A 22928-nucleotide genomic window follows, 5' to 3' on the forward strand; every position below is an offset into this window, starting at 1 on the left:
TGAAGCTTCTTAAATTCTGCCATTTTCTGTTACTCTGCATGTGTCTATTCCTGTGTACTCTGTTAGAACAGCTCTGAACTACATAAACCCCAAATCAGCATTCCATCTGTTGAAATCTGACGCATCTGGGCATACCCTAGGAGTATCCTCCCTATACCCTTTAACTGTAGCCATCTGACATTTCCGCTGTGATGTCTGCTCTATGTGGGGTTCTCCCTAGGGAGGTGCGGCTTCCCAGCCGTGGTGCTCCCCAGGGACAACTATGGGGAGGCAGAGATTCATTTATCCCCAATTACAGTCTGCAATTTTGATGGCACAAAAATGCCCTGTAACATTATTTTCTTCCCCAGAGCTGTTATTCCACACTGTACCTTTCAAGAGTTGCAGAGCCTACGCTTTCTATGACTTGACTGAAGTTAAGTTTTAAATATTTTTAACAAATAAGTCTTACCTACTGATGTGTGTGCACCTCCTGTTCACGATAACAGGGTGCGATCATTACTAGAGTGAAAAACGTGAACCAACAGGATAATGAATTCTATTCTGCAGAACACTGTTCTTTTTACTTACTAGGCTGCTTCTGATGTTCTGTGTATTCTTATGAAGGAAACTGCTTTTATATTGTTTGTTGTATTTCTGCCTCTCTAGGGATGATGTCAAAAAACCTACTGAAGCCGATGACTTGAAATTATTTAGCTTTTCTTCTACATATAGCATGTCCTTACTTAAGGAAAATTACTTCCGTCCACTTTGCATATGTATGGAAAAAAGCTTAGTTATATTCAATCATATGCTGTTTGTATAAAAAGTTTTCAGCCGCAAAAAAGTCAGACTAAGGCAAGTTTCAAACCAAATGAATTCAAGCTGTAAAACTTTCAGCAACAAAATTGCTGTGAGTTTTATGAGCTTTACAATGTCGTGTATTTTTATCACTTTATCATGGTGAAGAAGCCACATTGCTTTCTAAGCAAGCTAAGTACTTATTTAAAGATTCACTTTCAATCTCTTTAATAACATATGATCTGTAGAGCAGACAGAATTTGTATTTTAGTCACTGATGAAGTGACTAAGCATAGGCATCAACTGTCCCTAAATAGTAATCTTTATTAAGAAGCGTAACTACTGCTTTAATGTCTGTAAAAGTGAGGAAAGAAACGAAGTGTTCCAGAATTAGTTGTTTAACGTAACACCACACATGATATCTGAATTTCCATCAAATGTGGCTATGAGAAAAAAGGAACTCTACAAATACAGAAAAACTGTTTCAGTAACAAGTATATAATCAAAAAAACTCTTGCAGTCTGTGGTTGCCTGCGTTGGTTATTTGGTATGTCTAGTCATACTTTATTTCAATGCACAGCCAGAGGTATTTCACATGCACCTTTCTACCTCCTTTCACTGACTGCAGTAACTTCAAGGAAATTAAATTCTGTTCTATGAAAATATGGAAAACATTGAATAATGGTTCCCCCCACCATCACCCTAAATTCTCTTCCTACACATTACTTGTCTCTGTCTTAATACTGCTCAGCTGTTGCTAAGGCAATATTTTCCTAAAGAAGTTCTAAAAGGTAAATACACAGAGCTCTAAGCACTGCAAGAGCAACTGTTACTCATCTTCTGTACGTGGATGGACAAGTGTAGATACAGCTCTTGGGAATTTGAAAGCTGCACAGACATCTCGTCTGCAAAATCATGTAACGTGAGCGAGTCACTCCTGCTGTGCTGCACCATGCAAACGGGGAAGGGCCGTACCAGGGCAGAGCTGTGCTCTCCCTATCTGCTGGGCAGGAGCATGTGTCCTCTTGGGCTCTGGCAGATCACACACACGATGTTGCTGACTGAGGACAAATGAGGTGGGCCTGGCATTTAGGGTTAGCGACCTAGAGAGATGCTGTGGTGGAAAATGAGGACTCTGTTTCTAGCCACCCTGGTGATGGAAGATGAAACCTAGGTATCAGGGTGGCTGCTGGCCCTGCAAAGGGCAGACTCAGCTCTGATTTGAGTTTGATTCAGCTCAGCCAGGTCAGTGGTGGAGTGGAAAGGTGGATGCAGGCACTGTGTTGGTGTTCTGGTGAACCTGCACCATCTTAGCGATTCCCCTGCTTCAACTCCTTTCCCTAAAGCCTCCCATGGTGCATTTCTGTGCTCTCATCCTTGTCTTGTTGGCAGAAGAACATTGAAAGAGGCATTCTTGTCCTCAGTGAAGAAGAGTTTAGTTTCTAGAAGCATCTCTTGCCTTCACTGCCTCTTCACAGCTGTTAAAAGCTTCTGCTTGCTTTCTAGAGGCAACCTCTGTGAATCCTCTTAAATACCTTTTCATTAAAAATTATTAGAACTTTTAAGAAAACATACTGGTAAACTTGGGTGGGGGAGATCTGCGCGCCATGGTTCATCACAATACTCTGAAAAAGGGCTAGGCTCTTTTCCTTTATTCCTTGTAATTAAGCTATGTCACTAGAAAGCAGTGTCCTCCTCTGACCTCATTTGATCAGTGACAGTCACAGGCTGCTGTGTCTGGAGAGAAATGCAATTCTCCCCTTGACCTGCTATTCAAGCCCAATGATTTGATCTTACTGGGGTGAGGATATACTGTTTCTCCAAGTAGGTGTTTGTTCGGGAATGCACTCTGGAAACAGGGAGGCTCTTGTTATCTGTGGAGATGCTATTGTGTTCTCGCTTTCTGGCAAATATTGCATCTACCTGCTTCAGGATTTCAAAATCAAATTAATGTTCCTCTTCTCAACATGCTTTACTAATCAAGATAACACTGATCTCATTTGCAAGCCCACTGTCTGTACTGTTTGTTTGCCAGAGGAGGCAGGTTAGTTCCTCTGGCAAGGCAAATCTGTTTCTAATACCTGTAATTACAAAGACAAGAAAATATCTTACTCCCATCAGTTTTCCCTTTCATGAAATATAACCTGACAGCATTTATTCCCTTTCATAGTGGCAGAAATCATAAACCCAAGAATATTTGAGAAGAAATGAGTTAAGGAAGAAGAATCAGATCAATACTGGAGGAACTGAAGTTTGCAAAAGAATAGTATATTGGCTGAGGCATGGGGAAATGAGATCAGTTATATGCTAGAAAGATGTGGGTATCTGGAGGAAGACCACAAACAAATTATTAGTGTAAAAGGTGGGGATGGGTGGAAAGAGAAAGAATTGAAAAAGATTCTAGAGGTTAGAAGATGAAGAATATAGCCAAAACCTTGGTATCTGCATTCCTGCAAAGGACTTAGCCTCTTTGGTAGCATGTGGCAGTCAAAGGGAGGGTGCAAGGGGGCTTTTGACCTTCCTTGCCTTCTGCATGCCACAGGACAGTGCACGTGCTGGGCCTTTTTTCAAAGCATGAGAGATTTCTGCATGTCCTCTCAGGGCACAGTTCCACTCACTGTTCTTGATGTAGTCAAATCATCCATTTTTACCAGCACAAGCTGTTGCATGTAGCAGCATAACATTGAAAGTGGCTATTTTTTGGCTCTTCATAACTATGCTTTTAAACACCTAGCACTGAGTAAGATTGAGCACAACTTTCTCTTGAAGTGAATGATACCAACTAGTTAAAAAGAACCCTAGTTCACAGTTCAGAAATCAGCCTCAAAACTACAGGAGATATCGTGGTCTGGAGGACAAACAGATACCAGCAGATTAACTAAGTATTGGGGCTACTCTTAAGCCCTCAGGCATCTGATGTAATCCAAATTTTAAAGTTAAATCATGGAGAACACTGGTATTCATCTGTCCTTAAGATGATTTGTTCTTGGCTTCCCATCAGTTCTGCAGGATTTCTGTAAGGGGAAGTGCTTTGTGGAGAAATGCCAGTGGTGACTGTGTTGGATGAATATACTGGTCTGGTGTGTCTTGTGTTTTCTGGGGTTTTTTTGGGGAGATGGGTGAGGACGGGACAGGGGTGCAGGCAAGGGTCAAATCTCAGCTGTATCTGCCCCAAGGATACAAAGTGTTATGTCATTCCTTCTTCTGCAGGATGATATCTGATACCAACCTTTAAGAACTGATATGGAAATAGACTCTTAAAACCAAATACAGGTAAGGGAGAAGCCAGAGACCTCATAGCTGAGGTTAGGCTAGATTTACATGATAGAAGCTGGCTTCTGAGAGAGATGAGGTTTAATCACTGAACAAAAACTTCCTCTTAGTTATATAGAGCCTGGTATATTTAAAGGGCAGCGGTTAGTCCAGGGTGGTAAGAATGGGGTGTACTGGCACTATACAAAGTTTGTGGAAGTGGTCTTTACATATACTTAGGGTTTAACTTTTTATCCCATTCCTAAATCTGTAATCCAAGTCAACATTTTTCTTCACTGATTCTTTATCATTTTCTAAGAAATCCGGTAGCTGTGCATCACAATGACTGTATTGGTTATTTTTGCAGCTATTACTAAACATTTCTCCTAACAGTGGAGATAATTAGTGAAATAATGTATCAAAATAGTGATGAGTATCAAAGTAGTGAGGCACCGACTACAACTTGCTTTGAAGTGAACATGAAGGTTGCTCTTGATACCTTTAACCTACTTCCCTCTGGCTTCTGGGAGTCAAGGGGAAACAATGCACAAATACACAAAGTTAAAATTAAATGCAAGTAAACAAAAAACACAGACGTTTACCTGGCATAACACTACATGGCGCAGAGGTTTTGTTGGAAAAATCATCTGAAAGATGGTTATCTTAATTAAAAAGCAAGCAAACAAAAAAACCTCACTTTGAAAAGTCCAAGAAACTTGTATTTGTTTCGTCTGCATCTGTTGGTGATTTGACCATGTAAACTATGTGCTCTAAAAGTAAATGGAAAACTATTTGGAAAGGAAACAGTAACACAATAATAGTGTTAATACATTTCTTCAAAGAGAGAAAATTTAGTTTTTCCTGTTAAACAGGCTGCTTGGATAAACAAAGTTAATGCCAGAAATGAGATGCTCGTTGGTGGCGGTGAGGTATTCTGCTAATTTTTACTATTTATGTTTCAGAATATTACCTTTCATATTAAACTAGCACCAGTAAGAAGACCAAAGGGAATGTCTTCATGGTGAAGTTTATTTCATATCATAGATGGAAATAATCTTCCTGCTCTATTTTCTGTTGTTACATCAACAGATGTTAGCCAAAACCTATATTTCTACAGAGAAACTGGGCATTCTGTTCTTCTGTAGGAAGGCTAGACACAACCAACTGATACAACTTGACTTAAAACAGAATCTCCACCAAGAAGGGACTAGTGACCACTGGAAAGAACAGCAAAGTGACTTCTGCTCTTCCTCAGCCTTTTTCAGTAAAGATGGCTGCCTTAAAGAGCAGAAAAATCACTGGCTACCAGCCAATGTCTGAGCTCAGCTTGGCTTCTCAAAAAGTTTGAGTCTTGGGCATGAAGTCATAATTATTGCAATGAGTTAGTCTCAGCTTCCCATGAGTCTCCTTCAGCCAGACTTGTCAGCCTATAAGATGCCCTCCCATAATCTAACTGGCAGAGGAATTTCTGTGCTCAGACAGCAAATAACACTTTTAATTGGGTAAGGCTCCAAACCCAGGTCTTGGCCCAAGGCAGCTGCCCTGAGAGAGGTCCACAAGCAGTCCAACAGCCTGGACAGCTGTGAGCGGTGCACCAGAAGTCTTGGTAATAGTGAAGAATCTCTGCACCCTGCTCTGACCCCAGGGTCTATGTCTGTAAATAAACTGGGACGGAACCTGTTGTACATGCATCGTACTGCCATCTGGATGCAAGCTGAATTCTTTCCCACACTCCAAATGTTGTTTAATGCATACTGGCCACTGTTATTCTCTGTCTCATGCCAGGACATTTTGTGAGAGGCTATCTGGCATGGGCTGAAACAGTGCCAGGAAGTATATTAATAGATAAACAGTTTAGAGGATTGTGTACCACTGCTTGGGCCCACAGCCAGGTCCTGCTAAGTTTGCTAGAAAAGATAGTGAGTGCTCTTATAAAGTTACAGGGTTCTCCTACTTTCCTGGGACCTGGGAGGCCCTGTCACCCCAAGGCTGATGCTGTGGGTAAAATGCAAATACAAAAGGCTTCTCAGGCAGACCAGGTCTTCTGGAACTCTTTCTCATCTATCTGGCCTACTGTTTTCCTTTTTACTTGGGGTTTATAGCTTTATTCTTCCATTACCAACAAAATCAGATGACCTGCTATTCCTACCATGACTTCGTCTTTGGTGTAGATGAGAAGAAAGGATAAAAGATTTATTTCTTCAAATGGGAAGTGTGAGGTTTTTGAGGAGATGCACTCATTGTCTTCTACAGGTCATCCCCTATTGCCAAAATATCACATCAAATGGAACCCACTCTCATCCCAGGCCTTTGGCAAGGCAGATAGGAATGGTTGATGACTGCTGTGTGGCAGGATATTGCTTCATGTTCCTGTCTATGAACTTCATCTGGCGTCATAAATTCCTGCACCAAGGCTTGTCCATATCCACATATTAGAAAAAGCAGAGGCTTTCTGTTTGCTGACTGCTAGCAGCATCATAACTTCAGGTGGGAACAGCTCAGTTTGGGACTATGGAGAGCCCCTTACAACCATCATTCACATAAATGTAAAATCAACCTCCCTGCTTAAGAAACGGGCTATCTCTGACCTGGCAAAGTTGTGGCTGGCCTCTGCCTGCTATTTGTGTGTCTGGGTGGCACTAGCACACCCTGTCCTGAAAGTGAGTAGTTCTGATCAACAATATCAAATATTTATGCACTAGGATAACTTAACATCCTTCATGTGCCTGCTATCTCTACCTGGGAGTCAGATTCTGCTTCACCCAGGATGACAAGTCCTTCTGAGTCCACATGTTTTCATATGCTATCCTCTCAAAAGTAGGAAGAACCTATTAAAGCTACTGAAAAGAGTTGTTACCTCATACTATCAGCTATTGCTGCTTAGCAGTCTCATCCACAGCTGTTGTTATTGCACAAGCAGGTGAGCTTGGGCTTCAATCCAGTGCTTCATGAAGTTCATATTTCCACTTGATTTTAAAAAATGGAAGCTTAAACAAGTGGACCTGTTCAACTAAACTGTCTATTCTGCTTGTCCAAGTTGTCTATTAGACTTGAAAAAAGTGGGATTATTTAGTCTTTACTATCATCACAGTATGTGTTTCAAAGCTTTTACTTTTTTTTTTTTTCTCCAGTTGGACAAGGCTTCCAGTCTGACAGTCACTGTGCTAAAGAGAGGTCTGTATGTAAATCAGCAGCCCAGGTGTTTCCTGGAGGGCACAGTTAAAGACATCCAACAAAAATTCACCCAACCAGGCTCTTGGCTCACGTGCCTGCCCTAGCTGCTGCTCTTGTAGGCAGTTGCTGCCTGCTCATCCTGAAGTGTCTCTTGCCCACTCTGTCTTGGCAGAGAAACTTGGACACATGCTTGCCTCAGCTTGCAGTGTGATCCAAAAAGCCCTGTAAAAGAGTTTGGAGCATGGGTTCCCATGACATGCTAGTTCATGTCTGTTGTCTGTCCATCTTTTTTTCAACTAGCTTTGTTTTTTCCTTTGTTTTCCAGCAGAAGGGAAGGGACAGCCTTTTATTAGACAGGTGCTAGAAAGCACTTCATTACAGGAACATCCAGTAGTGTCTGCACCTTCCACTCAAAATAGCTTTTTGTGGTTTTTTCTAGTTTTCCTACTTACAACATGCTGTTATCTGCCACTTCTGCTGGCTTGTCTAAAGTCCAATAAATATTGTTGCATATCTGACTTGGACCTTTTTATGTAGAATCAAAACAAGGCTTTGTTAAATCAAAACCCTCTTTGTTCAAACACACAAGTATTCCCTGGGGCAAAGTATACCTTTTGTCATGATAAACATTGTTCAAATGACCAGTGTGATACTGCAAAAAGAGCTATAAAATGCCTACTTGCACTTTATATCACATAAGCATGTTACTGATGCCTCAAATAATTAAGTGCTAAATATCTTACAGTATACTTTCTAATTCATTTTATAATTGCAAGAATATATTAGTTCTTGAGTGTTCTTGAACTCTGTAAAACAGTGATTAAAATATGTAACAGGCTTAAAAGATTAATATCACAAAAGTACAGGCAGTTCACGTAGCATGATAAATAATTTGCAGAAAAAATTATTTGCTAAGCATTGCAAATCAAATAATATTACAGCTCTAGAAAAATTATTCATGTCTGTCGGGGCTGTTTTACAGCAGTAAATAATGTTTAAACCTGTTATTTTTACTAAGTACATATTTATTGTCCAGGGTAGCATTCAGATAATTTATCAAATAATTTTAAATGCATTAATATTTTTGCACCAGGAGTTGCAGGGTAAGATCTTGGCCCTATTGAAGACAATAATAAGACTCCCACTGCCTTTATGGATGCAAGTCTGGCAGTAAGGTTGTCTTCTTGTGGTTATCTCTGGCATTATACAAAGTTGTAGGCTCCACAGTGTTAATGTTTCCAAAAAAAAAAAAAAAAAAAAAACAAAACCAACCCAAAACCCAATATCTGTCACCAGTTTAGAGCTCTACTTGGAGTGTAAGCTGCTCTCTTTCCTAGGCCAAATGTCTTTTGATTTCAGTGGGAGGAACATCAGAAAAGGGAACAACAACCATTTACTCTCCAGGATATGTTAAACTTCATAAAAAAATAATCTGTATTGTTTCAAAGACCATACAGGCAAATTAGCCTCTAGTTATCATATGTTAATAGTGTAACATAATAGTTCTATTAAAATAAACATGGAAATCTATGTTCTGATTTAGTAGCTTGTAGAAAGGCTTAAATCAATATCGCATAAAAGCTATATGGCCAAATTCCTGCCTGTTTCAGTCAGGGAACTTAGGACAAGGCACACTAAATGAAGGTCCGCTGCCTTCTTTCTCTTACATGCAGAATCTCCAAATCCACAGCAAAATCATTGTTGCTCGTGATGACCTGGATTTTTGTGAAATCTTACTCTGAAAGATGGCACAGAGGATCATACTTTCATGTGGTAGGCTGCCTATGAAAGAGCTGGGAAAAAGTAGTCCATTGCTCTACTGAAGAGATTTTTAAAAAAACCAACCTCTCAATAGGTGGACATTAAAAAATGAGAACAATGTTCTATTTTAAGATTACCTCTTCAGTTCCCAAAAGCTTATCTATAGGACAAGAAATGAAATGTGACTAGTTGCATGTACGGTAAAACTCAAGAAATTTCACTGAGGGTAGCCCTAGTAAGCATGTAACTTTTTTCTTTTGCATTACAATATATAATTTTTTCAGAATCATGAAGACCTGTTTAATGCTCTTAATAGGGGTATCTCATGAGTAACTTTTTTTTTTTGGGGGGGGAATCAAACCCCCTCAAACCCCCCCCAAAAACCTAAAACCTTTTTGACTATATAGACATCTGAAATGTGGAGCAGTAATTGGATGGGTGTGAGGAGACTTGTGGAAGCCAAGGCCGTGGAGCTGGATGTTCTTGTGTGCAGAGGTGTGGTGCTTTTTGTGGTTTGTTTGTTTTAAAGTACAGCTAACATCTTGCACTACTTGCATATAAGGAGCTTTTTGTTTGCACCAAAGAAATATGAAGATGCTATTGTGACAACATGTTCAGAATAAATACAGAAAAAATACTTCTGCCTCCTTGGAGACTCAGCTTTAAGTGGGCTATTAAAGGAAATGAGGCTGCTGGGATCTCAGACTAAGACTCCAGCTGGCTCTTGGAAGCCAAGCGTGCGTGGCAGATGGTGGGGGCGTACAAGGTAGCCTCCTGTCCTGTGCACACCTGTGTGAGTCCCAGGAATGGCAGGGGTGCTGTTCCAGTGGGAGAGAGCAAAAGGCTGAATAAGTATTGCACAAGTAGCACAAACCCTTAAATGGGATATGTTTTTAAACATCTGTCTTGCATTAGCATCATGGAGCCCTAGTGATAAAGTAAACTGTATCAAGCTGGGCTTGAACAATTGGACAACCCAAGAAATGGGCAATGGCTACAAAGAGTTTTAACTGTGTAAGCTGAAGTCATTGCTTTACAAACTTGGAAGTGCGAAGAATAGTAATGAAGAGAGGAAGCTAAACATTCAAGTTGGTGTCACTTTCAGTACAAAATCCTAGCTGTTCTAAGATCAATGGCCGAAATCGAACCCTTACTAGGACTTCATCCCAAATACCTCTCCGAGGCACTCTGCTTGCCCTATAAACTGCAGGCAGAATGCCCCGGTCACTGGGATCTGCGGGGTGTGGCACCTCCCTCAACAAGGTGGTGACTGAATCCCACACTATAACCCCTCGGCTTCTGTGCCTGCAACAGTGACTGACAGCGTGACTACTGAACACCCACATACAGAGAGATACTGCACTGTACATATGGCAGAGTACAGAAAAAAGACCAAATGAAATCTAGCAAAAATGTGTTTTTCAGAATAGGATGGGGGATACAAACAGCAAGTAATTCTTTAGTGCAGAAAAAATGATTGCAACTTGTTAAGACAAAACCACCAAGTTTTCACTCTATTCCAATTTTATTCTACTGCATAGGCATCTGCCATGTACCAGATTTTTCTTCTCTTAGATAGTACAAAGAAGGAATAGAAAAGAGGAGAGGAGACTGATGAACATCAACTCTTGGCAGCTAGCAAGTGATGACATAAAAAGCACTTATGGCAATCTCTAAGCATGGTTATTTTTAATTTATTTAAAAGAAAATCCTATTCAGAACAGGAATAAGTTGTTGGCAGGAGCTATATTACATTAATTTGTCTATAAATGTAATGTTTGTAGCTTGTGCTTCATGCATTGCTTTGAATATTTGGATGAAAAAGTATAACTGTTGGTGGTCTTTGCGACTAAGTTCAGCCTAATGGAGCTTTATAAATATAAGGAGCTCTATGACCTGTTGCTAGTCTTATTTCATTCTCTAGATCTCAAGTAAGAAAATACAAAGCAAGATATCAAGAGTAAATACCCCTAATATTTAAAACTGAACTGGATTTAAGACTATGCTATAAAACCCTGTTCTGCTGGGAGACCAGACAAGGTAACGCATATTGATCTTATGACTTCCTACCATTGTTCGTTACTGCTGTATTAATAGGACAGTTAAAATATTTCACAAAATATCTGCCGTTTTTTTCTTGTTGTAGTTAAAATATTGTTTGGCATCGAAACCTTTCTTTTTGGGGGTGGGGGAGGTGCCAGCTGGGATAAAGGACATGTCTAAGCTGGACAGATCATGGTGAAAAGATTTTTCTCGAAGATCTTGTAACGTAACACAGTAACTTTCTATTTGGGTTTATTATGATCACTAGGATAGTTTCAGACATCATTCCAACTGCGCTTGTGTCTGATGCCAGTTAAATGGCTCCAGAGAAGGTGCCTGTGACTTCTACCATGGGAAGCTGGAGGTCAAACTGGTCCCTTCTGCACCTACCATCAGTAATCGCCCAGCGTCTGTCAGGTGCCAGCTGCGTGTGTGATGCCACTGCAGCTCTGCTGATGGCAGGGTAACACGGCCACTGCCTGGAGAAGCGCTGGAGACCCGGAGGCGTGCCTGGGGAAGCGGGGTGGCCTTGAGCTGACAGCCGTTCTCTGCTGACCGGCACTGGGACGCGTCCTGTGCTGGGAGAGCAAACCTACCTCTATGCAGGCTGGGTTTGGACAAGTTTATTGTCCCCATTCGTGCAGGACAGCCTTTGATTACAGCACATCAGCGATGGTTTGTTTTGCGTAGGACACAGGAATGTGGAGATTTGGAAATGGCACGAGAGATTGTTTTTTTCTTTTCTGTCTCATCTAAGAACTATGCGGGCTGCAGCAGTTAGCAGCATTTTTATGTTTTTTGGTGACAAGTTCGGACTTGAAAACAAAAGCCTAGCGGCCCGAGGGTCCTGCGTGCCAGCCTCTGAGGGGGAGTCTCCCCTGCTGCACATGGGCTGACTGCTCTGGTGCTGGAGCCATAGCAAAATAACCCTAACCGAACCCAAAAAACTTTGCAGCCTCTGGATATAAAGCACAATGCATCAGATTCACGCCAACCCTGCTCGTTTAAGCGGCTGTCACGTCATGGGTGAAGGCAACTCTTCAGGGCAGCTCTCTCCCCTGCCCGGGCGGCCGGCTGGCCGGGGCAGAGCCGGGCCGGGGCAGAGCCGAGCCGAGCCGGGGCCGGGCCGCACCCCTCCCGCTCCCGCCGGCTGCCTGTCCCGAGCAGCCGCCCGAGGAGCGGGTTACCGCTCGCAGGGGCGGAGGGGCAGCGGGAGGCTTCTCGCCTCCGCCGGTGCCCGCCCTGCTGCGAGGCCGCCTCACCTCAGGGCTGGCGCGGGACGGCGGCGACCTCCCCTCAGCGCCCGGCCCGGGAGCCGCCGCAGAGGCAGCGAAGGGGGACCCCTTCCTTCTCGCAATCCCCCGCCGCTCGCCGGGCGAGGCGGCAGCGGTCCGTCAGGCAGCAGCCCCCCTTACCTGCGGGTGAGACCAGCTCGCCTTCGCTGAGCTCCCCGGAGTCCGAGTCCATGCTGCAGGTAGCGGCGGGGGAAGAGGGACGGAGGGGCAGCTCGGGGCGGGCAGCCTGCGGCTGGCCGCCGCTGGCAGGAGGAGTGCCCGGAGCCGGGGAACGGGAGACGGGAGCGAGCGGCGAGCAGAGCCTGCTGCCTCCTCCTCTCCTCCCAGCCCGGGCGCTGGGTCCGCGCCACCACAAGCAGCCACCTCGCTTAGTGCCATTGGCTGCAAAGGAGGAGCGGAGACGGGCGGGCTCCGGCGAGGGGAGGAGGGAGCGGGGGCGCGGCGGAGGAACGGTTTCTTCCCGAGCCTGTTACACAAGTTGGTCTCGCAGCCGGCTGCATCTCCCCAGCCGCCCCGGTCCGGCCGCGGCCTCCGGCGGGAAGCCGCTGAGGGAAACGGGTCGGCGGGGCTGGCCGGTGGCAGCCGGGACCCGCCGGCGGTGGCCTGCCCGCCCCGCGGAGGGCTCCAGGCCGCTCCGGGGGCAGAACTTCAGAGCACGAAAAGGACCGAAATGACAGCCCTTGGCATTGCCTGCCATCGTGTCTCCCGGTTATTTTGTCTTTTCCTTCTTCTCTTTTCTTGCGGGCATCTCCCCTGACCTTCAGTGGTCGCCATGTCTCTTTTCGCTAGCTCTCTCCTCGTAGTGATCAATTTCCTCAAAAATTGGTCATTAGAACAGTGGAGGCCAACGGGGAAGCGTCAGTTCTTGTCGGATATTAGCGCCCAGAAGAATATCGAAGGAGTGGATTTTGCTGCTGCCTGTTTGCGCGTTATTTGCAGGCTTCAGGAGACAGCGCGCTATTTGGTAAATGAAAGATATGTCGAAAGACTGTTTTGAGCTCTGGGTCTGAAAACTTTATAGCTTGAACTCCGTAGACTTTGCTGTGTCCTACAGGCTACTACAGTCCTGAGCCATCCTTTAGTTCAGATGGTTGAGGCCACTTGTTCAGCTCTAAGGTCAGGTAGATCTTTCCCTTTGCTTTTACTCCTTTGTACTTTTTCTTGCTGTTATAGGCCAAATATCACTTGAGTTCTAGCACAAAAACCCCAGGAAAGTAGTAACAAGAGTACTTTTCTAACTGGGAGCCAAGTGTCATCTTAAAACAGACCTCATAGATATATCTCATCCATAGGTACGTCGCATCCTAAAAGCCAGCCAGCGCCTGGAGCACTTACCTGCAGATTACTGCAATCTGCTGCCAGAGGTTTATGCCTGTAGCTGTAGACCACAGATATCTGTTTCTTTACTCTGTAACTCTCTTCCCCCAAAACCATGCAGATTCTCATTGCTGGAGAACGCAATGCTTGGACATTGCTTTGAAGCTGCGCGTATGAAGTTATCTGTTGTCATCAGACTATGGCCAACGCTCTTGACAAATGTGAAGACTTTCTCTGTTAGTGTATACTGTGACATCTAAAAAAGTAAAAAAAAAAAAAACAACAACAACAAAAAAAAAACCCAAACCACAAAGAAGGGGGGTTCTTTCTAAACTCAAAGGGCCCTGTCAGATTCTTTCCAGTGATGGCTTATCCTGTGCAATGCTGAGTGTAAGAACTAGAACTACAATAGTAAAAATGAAGCCAGAGTTTGCCTTAGGTTCTAAGGTGACTCCTCGCATGCTCCCCTGACTTCAAATCGGGTTGAGCCTGAAGAGATGGAAGACCTCAAGCTTTCTGGCCCTGGAATACACACATTGATATGTTGAATTTAGACACAAAAGTCTTCAACCTCTGGAGCGAAAAGTTAGTTGTTAAGTAATTTGACACATTGCTGTCATACCCTGGGCCTGTAGTGTTAAGACACTTCTGTTTTTTATTCCATGAAAACAAGTTCTGACTTTTGTTTGTAATTGCTTTCATTAAATTTAAAATGACATTCCAAATACTGCGGATTATAACCCCATAAATTAGTGTCATATAAGGAAAAACATCTGAATTTAAGTGATTCTGGAATTCTATTGTGAGGAGCCAGTGCAAAATCTGAATGCAGAAGATGCAGAGAATCTACAAGCATGACATAAACAACATAGCAACAGAAAAATGCCGAGATTAAGTCAGGAAAGATAATCCCAGATGCCACACCAAGAACAGAATCTGAGAGCTGGAAAGAGTTTAGTCTCTCTCTGTCTCTTTTGTTGTTGTTGTTTGCTTTTTACCAGCATAAATGCAACCTGAAAAACCTTCCCAATAAGAGTATAACAGTTTAAGTCTAAGAGTAAGTTTGTATTTGAATGCAATTAATTCATTTTCTGGACTGTCTTTAATTGCTTGAAACTCGAATGGTAATTTCTAACCTGGACAAATTCTGACTCTGTAATGACAATCACTGTAATTAGGTAAGCAACAACCAAAATGTTTTGCAGGGATATGTGTACAGTGGAACTCATCCCGCTCCCCCAGCGGCAAAGGGGGCTGCCTGGTACAGTGTATTCTGGGTCCTGTAATGAGCTGATACAATGCAGCTGTGTATGTGCTTCCAAGGCATTCCAGGCACTGGCCTTACCCTATTTTCTGTCTGGGCTTTTTTTTTTCCTGAAGTGCATAACCTATGCTATAATTGCAAATAATGTTAAACTCTGAATAGTCACACTTCTCTGCCACTGATCATAGTTCAGTTGGTAAAAGGGCAGGTTATTTTTCGTGATCCTCTGAAAGACAAAAGTCTTGGCATGGAATAGTTAAAATGAAAACCGAATCCCACTTATTTTAATTCTTGTCAGTCTTTTTTATTCTTGTGTAACCACACTAATAAGTATTATGATGGAAGCGGTATAACTTAATCAATATTGTATTGCGTCAGACTTGTGATATATACACTGGGCATTCTCATTACTATGCTGTAATTACTTTCTATTCCACAGTAAATGCTGTTTCAAGACTATTTTCCCTCCTTATTGCTACTAACTGTAAAGCAGTTATTAAAGTTTTCAACTGTCACAGAATGAGCATATTGTTTTATTTCAAAACATATGGTTAGAATTCATTTTTTTTTTCCTTCTTAATGTTCTCTGCCCAGCAGAGTCCAGCACTTGGTTTAACATGTGACCTGGAAAATTCCATATGCTTAGAGCTCTGAACTTCATAGTTTCCACTCGTTACAATACTGGTGCAGAGAAAAGCACAAAAGGTTTATTAACAGCATTATATGTACTAGCTAGATGCATGTTAAATGAAACTCTGCATGGAGAAAGTTGACACTTCATGACATTTATTTTTTGCATTTAGTACAAATAGTGCAATTACATATTCATTGTTATAAGCTAAAGCTCTGTGACTGTTTCCTTTATTACTAGGGTAGACCTAAAGATTGTTGGGATATTTAGAAACTGGAACATTTTTTTTTTTTCAAGGCTCAGCTAATACATTTGTCTGCAAATCTCTACAAATACGACTTAACAGGGGAGCTGGTAACACAGCTGATTGGAACTGCCCCACGTGTTGCATGTATTCCCAGTTATATGATGCTGTCTGTAGTGGCTACATCGCTGTATGGCTCCTCCATTCACATTTCAGCTGCATCTGGTCTTGATCTTCATTCCATATGGAACTTATCTGAAATCCTCCTCTGACTACTCATTGTATCTGAGTGCTGGAGATCTGCCTGTGAGAGCTTTTAGGATTCATGTTTTTTCACTGTTCTATCTGAAAACCACGCTTGCATGTTCACACAAATACAATTTTATTGTATTCTAAATACTTAAGTAGCCCAGCTACCATTGTATCTATGTCTAGTATATTTATCCTTACAGGACTATTGTGAAATAAGGATAATAGTATTTCTCTCTTTCAGAGAGAGGGAAATGAGGTACTGAGAAGCTGCGATTTAAAGTCAAATGCGGAGCACAGACTTTCACCTGTGTCTCTTGAGCTGTACCTGAACTGTTAGGTTATCCATTTCTGCTAAATAAAAGATTGGCAAGCTGCCTCTGTGCTTTGCTACTCAAGCTTTCCTCCTTCAAACTGAGCCTTAAAACCTATCCCAGGAAGCACTCGCTCTTTTCTTTCCATTATTAAATCTAAGAGAACCCCCTCTGCACTACCATCTTTGTGTTTGACTTGTCTATTTTAGACTGTAAAGACACGCGGGTAGGATTACATTTTCTCTTTGGTTCTAAATGTATAAATGTAAGATTATTTTTTTTTTTCTCACCAATAGTTTCTTAACATTATTTAAATAAGGTCTACCCTAGGATGTACTGTTTCTAATATTGTTGCCTAATATTTTGCTTCACAGTTTATGGTATCTTTCATACCCAAGTGCCATTGCCACTGAATGTGTTAAACAGAGAATGTTTAAACAGGGAGATGGCCCACAGGCTAATATACTCATGAAATGTACTGTAGCAGATTTTAGATTTTTTTCTGGTTTCTTTGTGGTATCAGTGTATGTGTATATATTTCATGAAGAAAACTATCTGCACCATTATTTGCAAAGCGTGAATAACCAGTATCAAGGATCACTAGATTCTCTGTCAACAACTTTGTCATGCCAGGAACTTAGATTCTTACTGATGTCTGGAAGCTAGTCAGCATGCATATAGATATGTATGTTTTGCGTGCATTTTTAATAGATTTTAATTGCAATAATGTATCTATTGGTGGTCTACAAACACTCTTCATATTTGATTTAGATTTCTAATAACAAACAAGATGTCTGCATTACTTTAATTCTTACTTGTGCCGGTAGATATTCAAAAATCTAGATTTTTGTAATATCTGATTTAGGCAGTGCATGTACATCCTATGTTGGGAGGATAAATATTGAAGTGTGCAGTATTTTCTGCCCTGCCTTTTTTTTTTTTTTTTTTTTTTTAAGCTACTGTAGTAGGGCATCAGTTCTGAATACCTACCATAGTATGGGCACATTTTTAGCCATTGGACTTTTCTGAATTATGTTCTGCCTTTGTCTGGTGTTGACTTTTCTTAAGGAAGAGCTGAGGAAGCAGTCACAGACTGAAACTGCAGCCTGGTACTGGTGCTAACCTATACTGTGATGGTTTTGGAATATCAGATTTAAAGCTAGGACTGAAATCTAGCTCCAGTTGCCTCAATGCCTTGTAAAGAGGTGCTCTTATGAGACTTTAATCCCAAATGTAATAACGTAGAACAGAAAAATATTGTATTCCTGTGCAACTTACATTGTGTTGAACTGCATTACTCTTGGTAGGTTATCAGAAAGGATAATTTTGTCAGAAATTGTTATTTCCACATGCTTAAATAGGCTGGGACTGTGGACTGTGGACTGTTTCCTAACACAGAAAAAGTTTAATAACAGTAAGTAATTGGTCTGATCCAAATTCTGACTGCTCATACTAAGGAAGAAGGAACAATAAAAATATTTTCCCTTGAGCTGATACAACACTGAACGAGGGCGGCAGCTTCTGAAGGAGCAGTTAAATTGGGAGGCAAGCTTGCTAACATCTATGCTAACAGACATGGGAACACAGCACAGCCAGAGTAGTGCCCGCTTTTTGTGGGGGTTTTTTTGTTTGTTTGTTTTCCCCTAAAGCAGTAACTTGTCCTGTTTCCTCTTACCTTGTAGAAACAGTACTCCTATGAGAACTGAATGGCATAAATGTTCATGTTCATTTTTTGGCCATGAGGATGTTTTTACTTTTCTGTACACTTACAGTGGGATTTTGCTTGTAGGATTAGGTTTTCTATATTAAACTGTAATTTGAATTGCCTGGGCATTTCATAGTTTTGTACTACTTTAGTGATATTAGTTTTTATTTTTTAAAGATACTTTACCCTTCTTTTGTGGGATGATGATTTGTCCTGTGCTTAGAAGGATGCCTGTCTTGCAAGTTATGCATGCAATTTGCTGTAGATTGGCAAACTCTTGCATTCATAACCTTGCATTCTAAGCGATTAAAAAAATGAAAGCTACCTTCCCAAATTGAAAATGCCCTTGTTAATTCTGTTGGTGGAAAATTTCTTATGAAGAAATTCTGTGTGGAAATTTCATTGGTTAGGCCATGACCCTCACTTGTTCTTATGAGCAGGAAGTTAGGCATTATTATTTTAAAGTGCTGATAAATTTGGTACTTATTTTACTTGCAATTTTAAATTTCATTACAGGTGGGATACTAATAATATTAAAGGATAAGACTGATAAACAAAACCATGAACTTTTTTTCTGCTTTCCCTGTCCTGGGGTTGGGAAAGTAAACTTTAAAGAATTTTTCTTGATGGAATCACTGTAAAATACAGGATAAAGCAGGGGATTGTCTTTTGTTTTGTCCCCATTCTGATGCTGTCTAGAGAAAGCTAGGGGACAGCTGCCAGTCAAAACCATTTTCCTGTCTGCCACTGTCTTTGGGAATTATTTTTAATTCTTGTGGTGGTAACTGAAGTTATTTTAAAATATGTCACATTCCTTACTTTCCACGTGTTGTTGACTTACGCTCTTCATTGAGCGTTGATTATCTGATGGCTACATTTAAGCCTTTGACCATATCTTAGATGCAAGTAAAATACAGTTAAACCAACAACAGATGCTGCTTGTTACTGAGCTGTGTTTCAGCAAGCTTTGAAACAGTTTTCTGCTTCTAGTCTGGAAGATGGGTCATCCTTGTTTTCATTCCTGATTTCAAATTATGTGTAGGAGGAGGATTCCACAACTTCATGATACTCTGAGAAAGCAGAGAAAATTTTGTTGCTAGGAAACTATGGAGGACCTATACTGTACTGTCTTTCCAGAATGTTTTATAGTTAGCATCAGTTATTTCATTAACTTTTCTAATCCTGTTCTTTATGCAAACATCCGCATTTTTTCCTATAGTCACGATGTTTGTTACACGCTTATGTATACTACAAAATACATTCTTTCTGTGGTTATTTCTGTATTGCTTTCTTCTGTTCTTCACCACGCAAAAAACAACCCACCAAACATTTCAGATTTATATCGTTTTGAAGGCTAATATTTATTCACATGATAATGTTTTCTAGGCATCCTGAGTTATTAGAATATGGTAGATCATTCTTTCCCACAAAAGACAAATGCTGAGATACACAGAGTTGCACATCTTACGTAGAAACTTAGTAACATTTTTCAAATTGGATCTTATCAGGAAAAGTCTTAAAGCATACAGTGTTATGCAGCTGACTAGGCCTGGTTGTTGCTTTACACGGGCTGCTGTGACTCCCATTTTACAGCCATAAGATGTATCTGCACATTGGAAAGGTGACTGAATCAATGCTGTGGATTTCAGTCTAGGAGAGATGTGCCTGTAACTGAAATAGTGATGCAACAGCTGAGATCAGTCTAGGCACAGAGCTTCTGCTGCGAACTGTAGCACCCTTTGGACTGAAGGGAATCATAATCTCTGAGAGGCAATCATAGAGACAAAACACAATTGTTTTATGGAGCAATTCACTAACATCCACAGACTTCGCTCAAATGGCAGAATGTTAACAGACTCGTTTGTGGTTTCTGTAGAGCTTGATGTGATTTTTAGAACAGTATGGAAACATCATCTTCATCTGACAGTGCGTGGGCATTGCTTCATGACCGTTTGTTTCTAAGAACATGGCAAAAGGCACTCTGCTACCTACCTATCTATAAATAACTAAATATAATCAACCCAGATGTAAAATTGCATTTTATGGGTAGCCTTAGGAACATCCAACATAAGCAATTAGATTACATGTAGTCCTATAACATTCCCAGTAAAGAGAATGAAATTACTTAGAAACTTGCTGTCCAGACCACTTTCAGGTGAATTATTTCTCTTGCACACATTGAGGGACTCGGAGTACCCATAAATACAATATATGAATGACTTGAATTCAACTTAGAGAACACGAATTTGTAGATAGGTAGATCTAGAGCCTTTACTTTTGTATGACTAAATTTTTGGATTGTAGATCTTGGGTCGTCTTTGCAGCTAAGGTAGCTGGAAGGGCTAGAGAATATATATAAAGGCCCTTTTTAATACTGCTGGATTTGACGGAAACAGAAAACGTGAAGGACACTGATAACTTCCCATAGTCCTTCAGTGAGCTCTACAGACTACTTGCCATTGGCAACCACTAAGGGAAACCTATCCCAGTACAAGATGGGGCCTTCAAGCCAGGATTTTTTTGAAATAAAGCCCCTCCTGCAGTCTTGATGGCTGTGTGTCTTTAGGCAGAATCCTTTGTTCAGCTGGCAACTCCTGTTTTTCCCCAAAAGAACAATTTATGGAAAAACTCGGATAAGAATCTTACTAGTTCCATCTTCCCTGCCCTGCCTTTTTCAGGGAAAAACGCTGTAGATAACCAATCATTTCATTGAGCATTAGAATTGGTGCAGTCATTCTCAATGTTCTGCAGGAGAGGGGAGGAAGATACTATCTGGTTTAGAAGAATTTTAAGGTTTGGGACTGGGGAAAAAGAGAACACAGGCAAGTTGCAGTCATAACCTACTTTTTAGTACTTTCCTATTGGATCTAGAGAAACACAGGTTCACAGTCCTCATTTGCCTGATTGAAAATGAAGACTTGAACCTGTCTATCTTACATCATATGAAGTGTCTATGAGTTGTTCTGATTCGTTGCATGTGTATCTAGTTATTCAAAGTGAACAGTTCTCGCCAAGAGTGGTTTAAGCTGCGCTACAGATATAAATTAGTTGTTCTCCTGATAAATAGTACTGAGACTATCTTCCTTTAACATTGCTGAGGTCGGCACTGTGGGACATGTCTGCCTAATGATGTTTACTCAATGATTTTGTGTAAATTCTACCTATTTCCAGCACATACAGGGGAAGAGTAATGTTGAGAAGCAAAACCAATGTAGCAGGTAAAACATACCAAAGGGCTAAGAAGGAAAAACGCTTATTAACACACCTAGTGCTGTGTGATTTGGAATAAGAACACTTGGGTGCAGTGCTTTTTGTGAAAAGTGCTTAATGCCTTAGTACTCATGTGCTGATATAGCAATACCTGTGGCTGGCAAGTCAGAGAGTAGATGTGCTTCTGTCCTTGAAGGTGAAGATTTCAGAATTATGAGGAAAAATGTTGGAAGGTAGAATGCGGGTCTTGTATTAATGTGTCTTTGTTTTTAGCTTTGTTACGAAAACAAGCTCAGGCTGTCTCTCTCTGTCTTTGCCTGAATAACTTTTAACACAACTAGCCAGTTTCAAAAAGTCAGAAGAGGATATTGTGCCTCAAAAATGATTCAGTTTCTACAGATTGTGAAAATTGGGTCTCCTTCTTTAACTCAGCAGCCAAACTGGTGTCCCTGCTAAAGGAAAAGCAGGGAAAACTCATCTGTTGTTTGGCAGCAACTGGCTGGGCAATTGTCATGCATTAACTTAGATTTAGTTAGTGTATCACATGCTGTTATTTTGTTGGTAGGTCTTTTGGAAGGTAAATTGTAACTTACTGTGGTGTGGCAGAGAAAATAGGAGTGACTTAAGTGCTGAAGGATCCTCATCTACAGGAAAGGTATGTTAATTTTTGTGCATGTGGAACAGCATATTTGAAAGTGGAATTACAGTTGTACTAGTGCAGAAAATCAGTGTTGTGACGCACTATGATGCATCCCATTTTTTTATTCTGACCAGGAGGCAGTTGATTAAAAAAAAAAAAAAAAACACCAAAAAAAAAACCCCCCAGAAGAAATTCATAATGATGAAAATTGTAATGAGGTAAAATAGTAATATGCTTCAATCATTAAACTGGAGTGTCAGGTGGATCAAGAGAGTACAAAACGCAGACAATCTAAGAATCGTGGTGAGTGTGACTAAGTAAAATGTCTGATCTTTGAGATTATTGATTTTTTTTGTTGTTGTTGGTTTATATTAGAAAGTCAAGTTATAAAGTGGTACAAGACATCTGGGGCTCCTCAAGTCTGTAGAAGGGCCTGTTGTCAGCTGGTCTATAGAATTAATGACACGAGGATAAGGAGAAAGGAGGATGGTCAGATTTTTCAAGGCAACATAGTATTAATTCAGCTGAAGCTTGAACTAGTGCAGATATCATAGAGAATGAAAATATTACATGAACAGTCATATTCTGTGGCATATTTACCTAATGGCAAATGATGGTATACTTTCAAGCCTTGCTGTGTAAGATTTAAAAAGCCAAGCAGAAACTACTTGGGATTTTTTGAGGATTTTTATTTTTTATATATCTTATAAAAAATAGTAGTGTTCATAACCTGTAGTGAGAAATGATGATAAGGTTATTTCTTAAAGAAAAATGACTCTTGAAAGTGTAGAAGACATTGAAAGACAAATGTGAAGTCTGTGCTGTAATGTGGATTGAATATGAAAATACACATTTTTATCAAACTGTAAAACACATCTTTAGAGCCTTTCAGCATACAGTGAATCATTTTATGGGTGAAATCCTCGTATCTAAAGTCAATGGAAATTTTGAGAGTTCAGTAAGGCCTCCATTGTAAAAGTGACACAAAGATGACTTCATGTTGTCTGAATAGGACAACTTAGGTGCTTTTCCTCACACTTCATGTGTTA

The 22928-nt window shown here is 41.0% G+C and overlaps 1 protein-coding gene across 1 annotated transcript in view; it reads right to left on the reverse strand.

The window, feature by feature from the left end:
* The window catches only part of TNFAIP8L3 (TNF alpha induced protein 8 like 3), a gene marked incomplete at its 3' end in the record, with an annotated part of 46186 nt that extends 33697 nt beyond the window's left edge, over window positions 1-12489 (reverse strand). The window contains exon 1 of the mRNA XM_082321486.1: window positions 12426-12489. Coding sequence (XP_082177612.1) covers window positions 12426-12477 — 52 coding nt within the window. The 5' untranslated portion in view covers window positions 12478-12489. The remainder of the gene's footprint in view (window positions 1-12425) is intronic.
* Between the last annotated feature and the right edge of the window lie 10439 nt (window positions 12490-22928).

This window comes from Platalea leucorodia, assembly GCF_965183815.1.
Source record: "Platalea leucorodia genome assembly, chromosome: 9".
NCBI classification, from domain to species: domain Eukaryota; kingdom Metazoa; phylum Chordata; class Aves; order Pelecaniformes; family Threskiornithidae; genus Platalea; species Platalea leucorodia.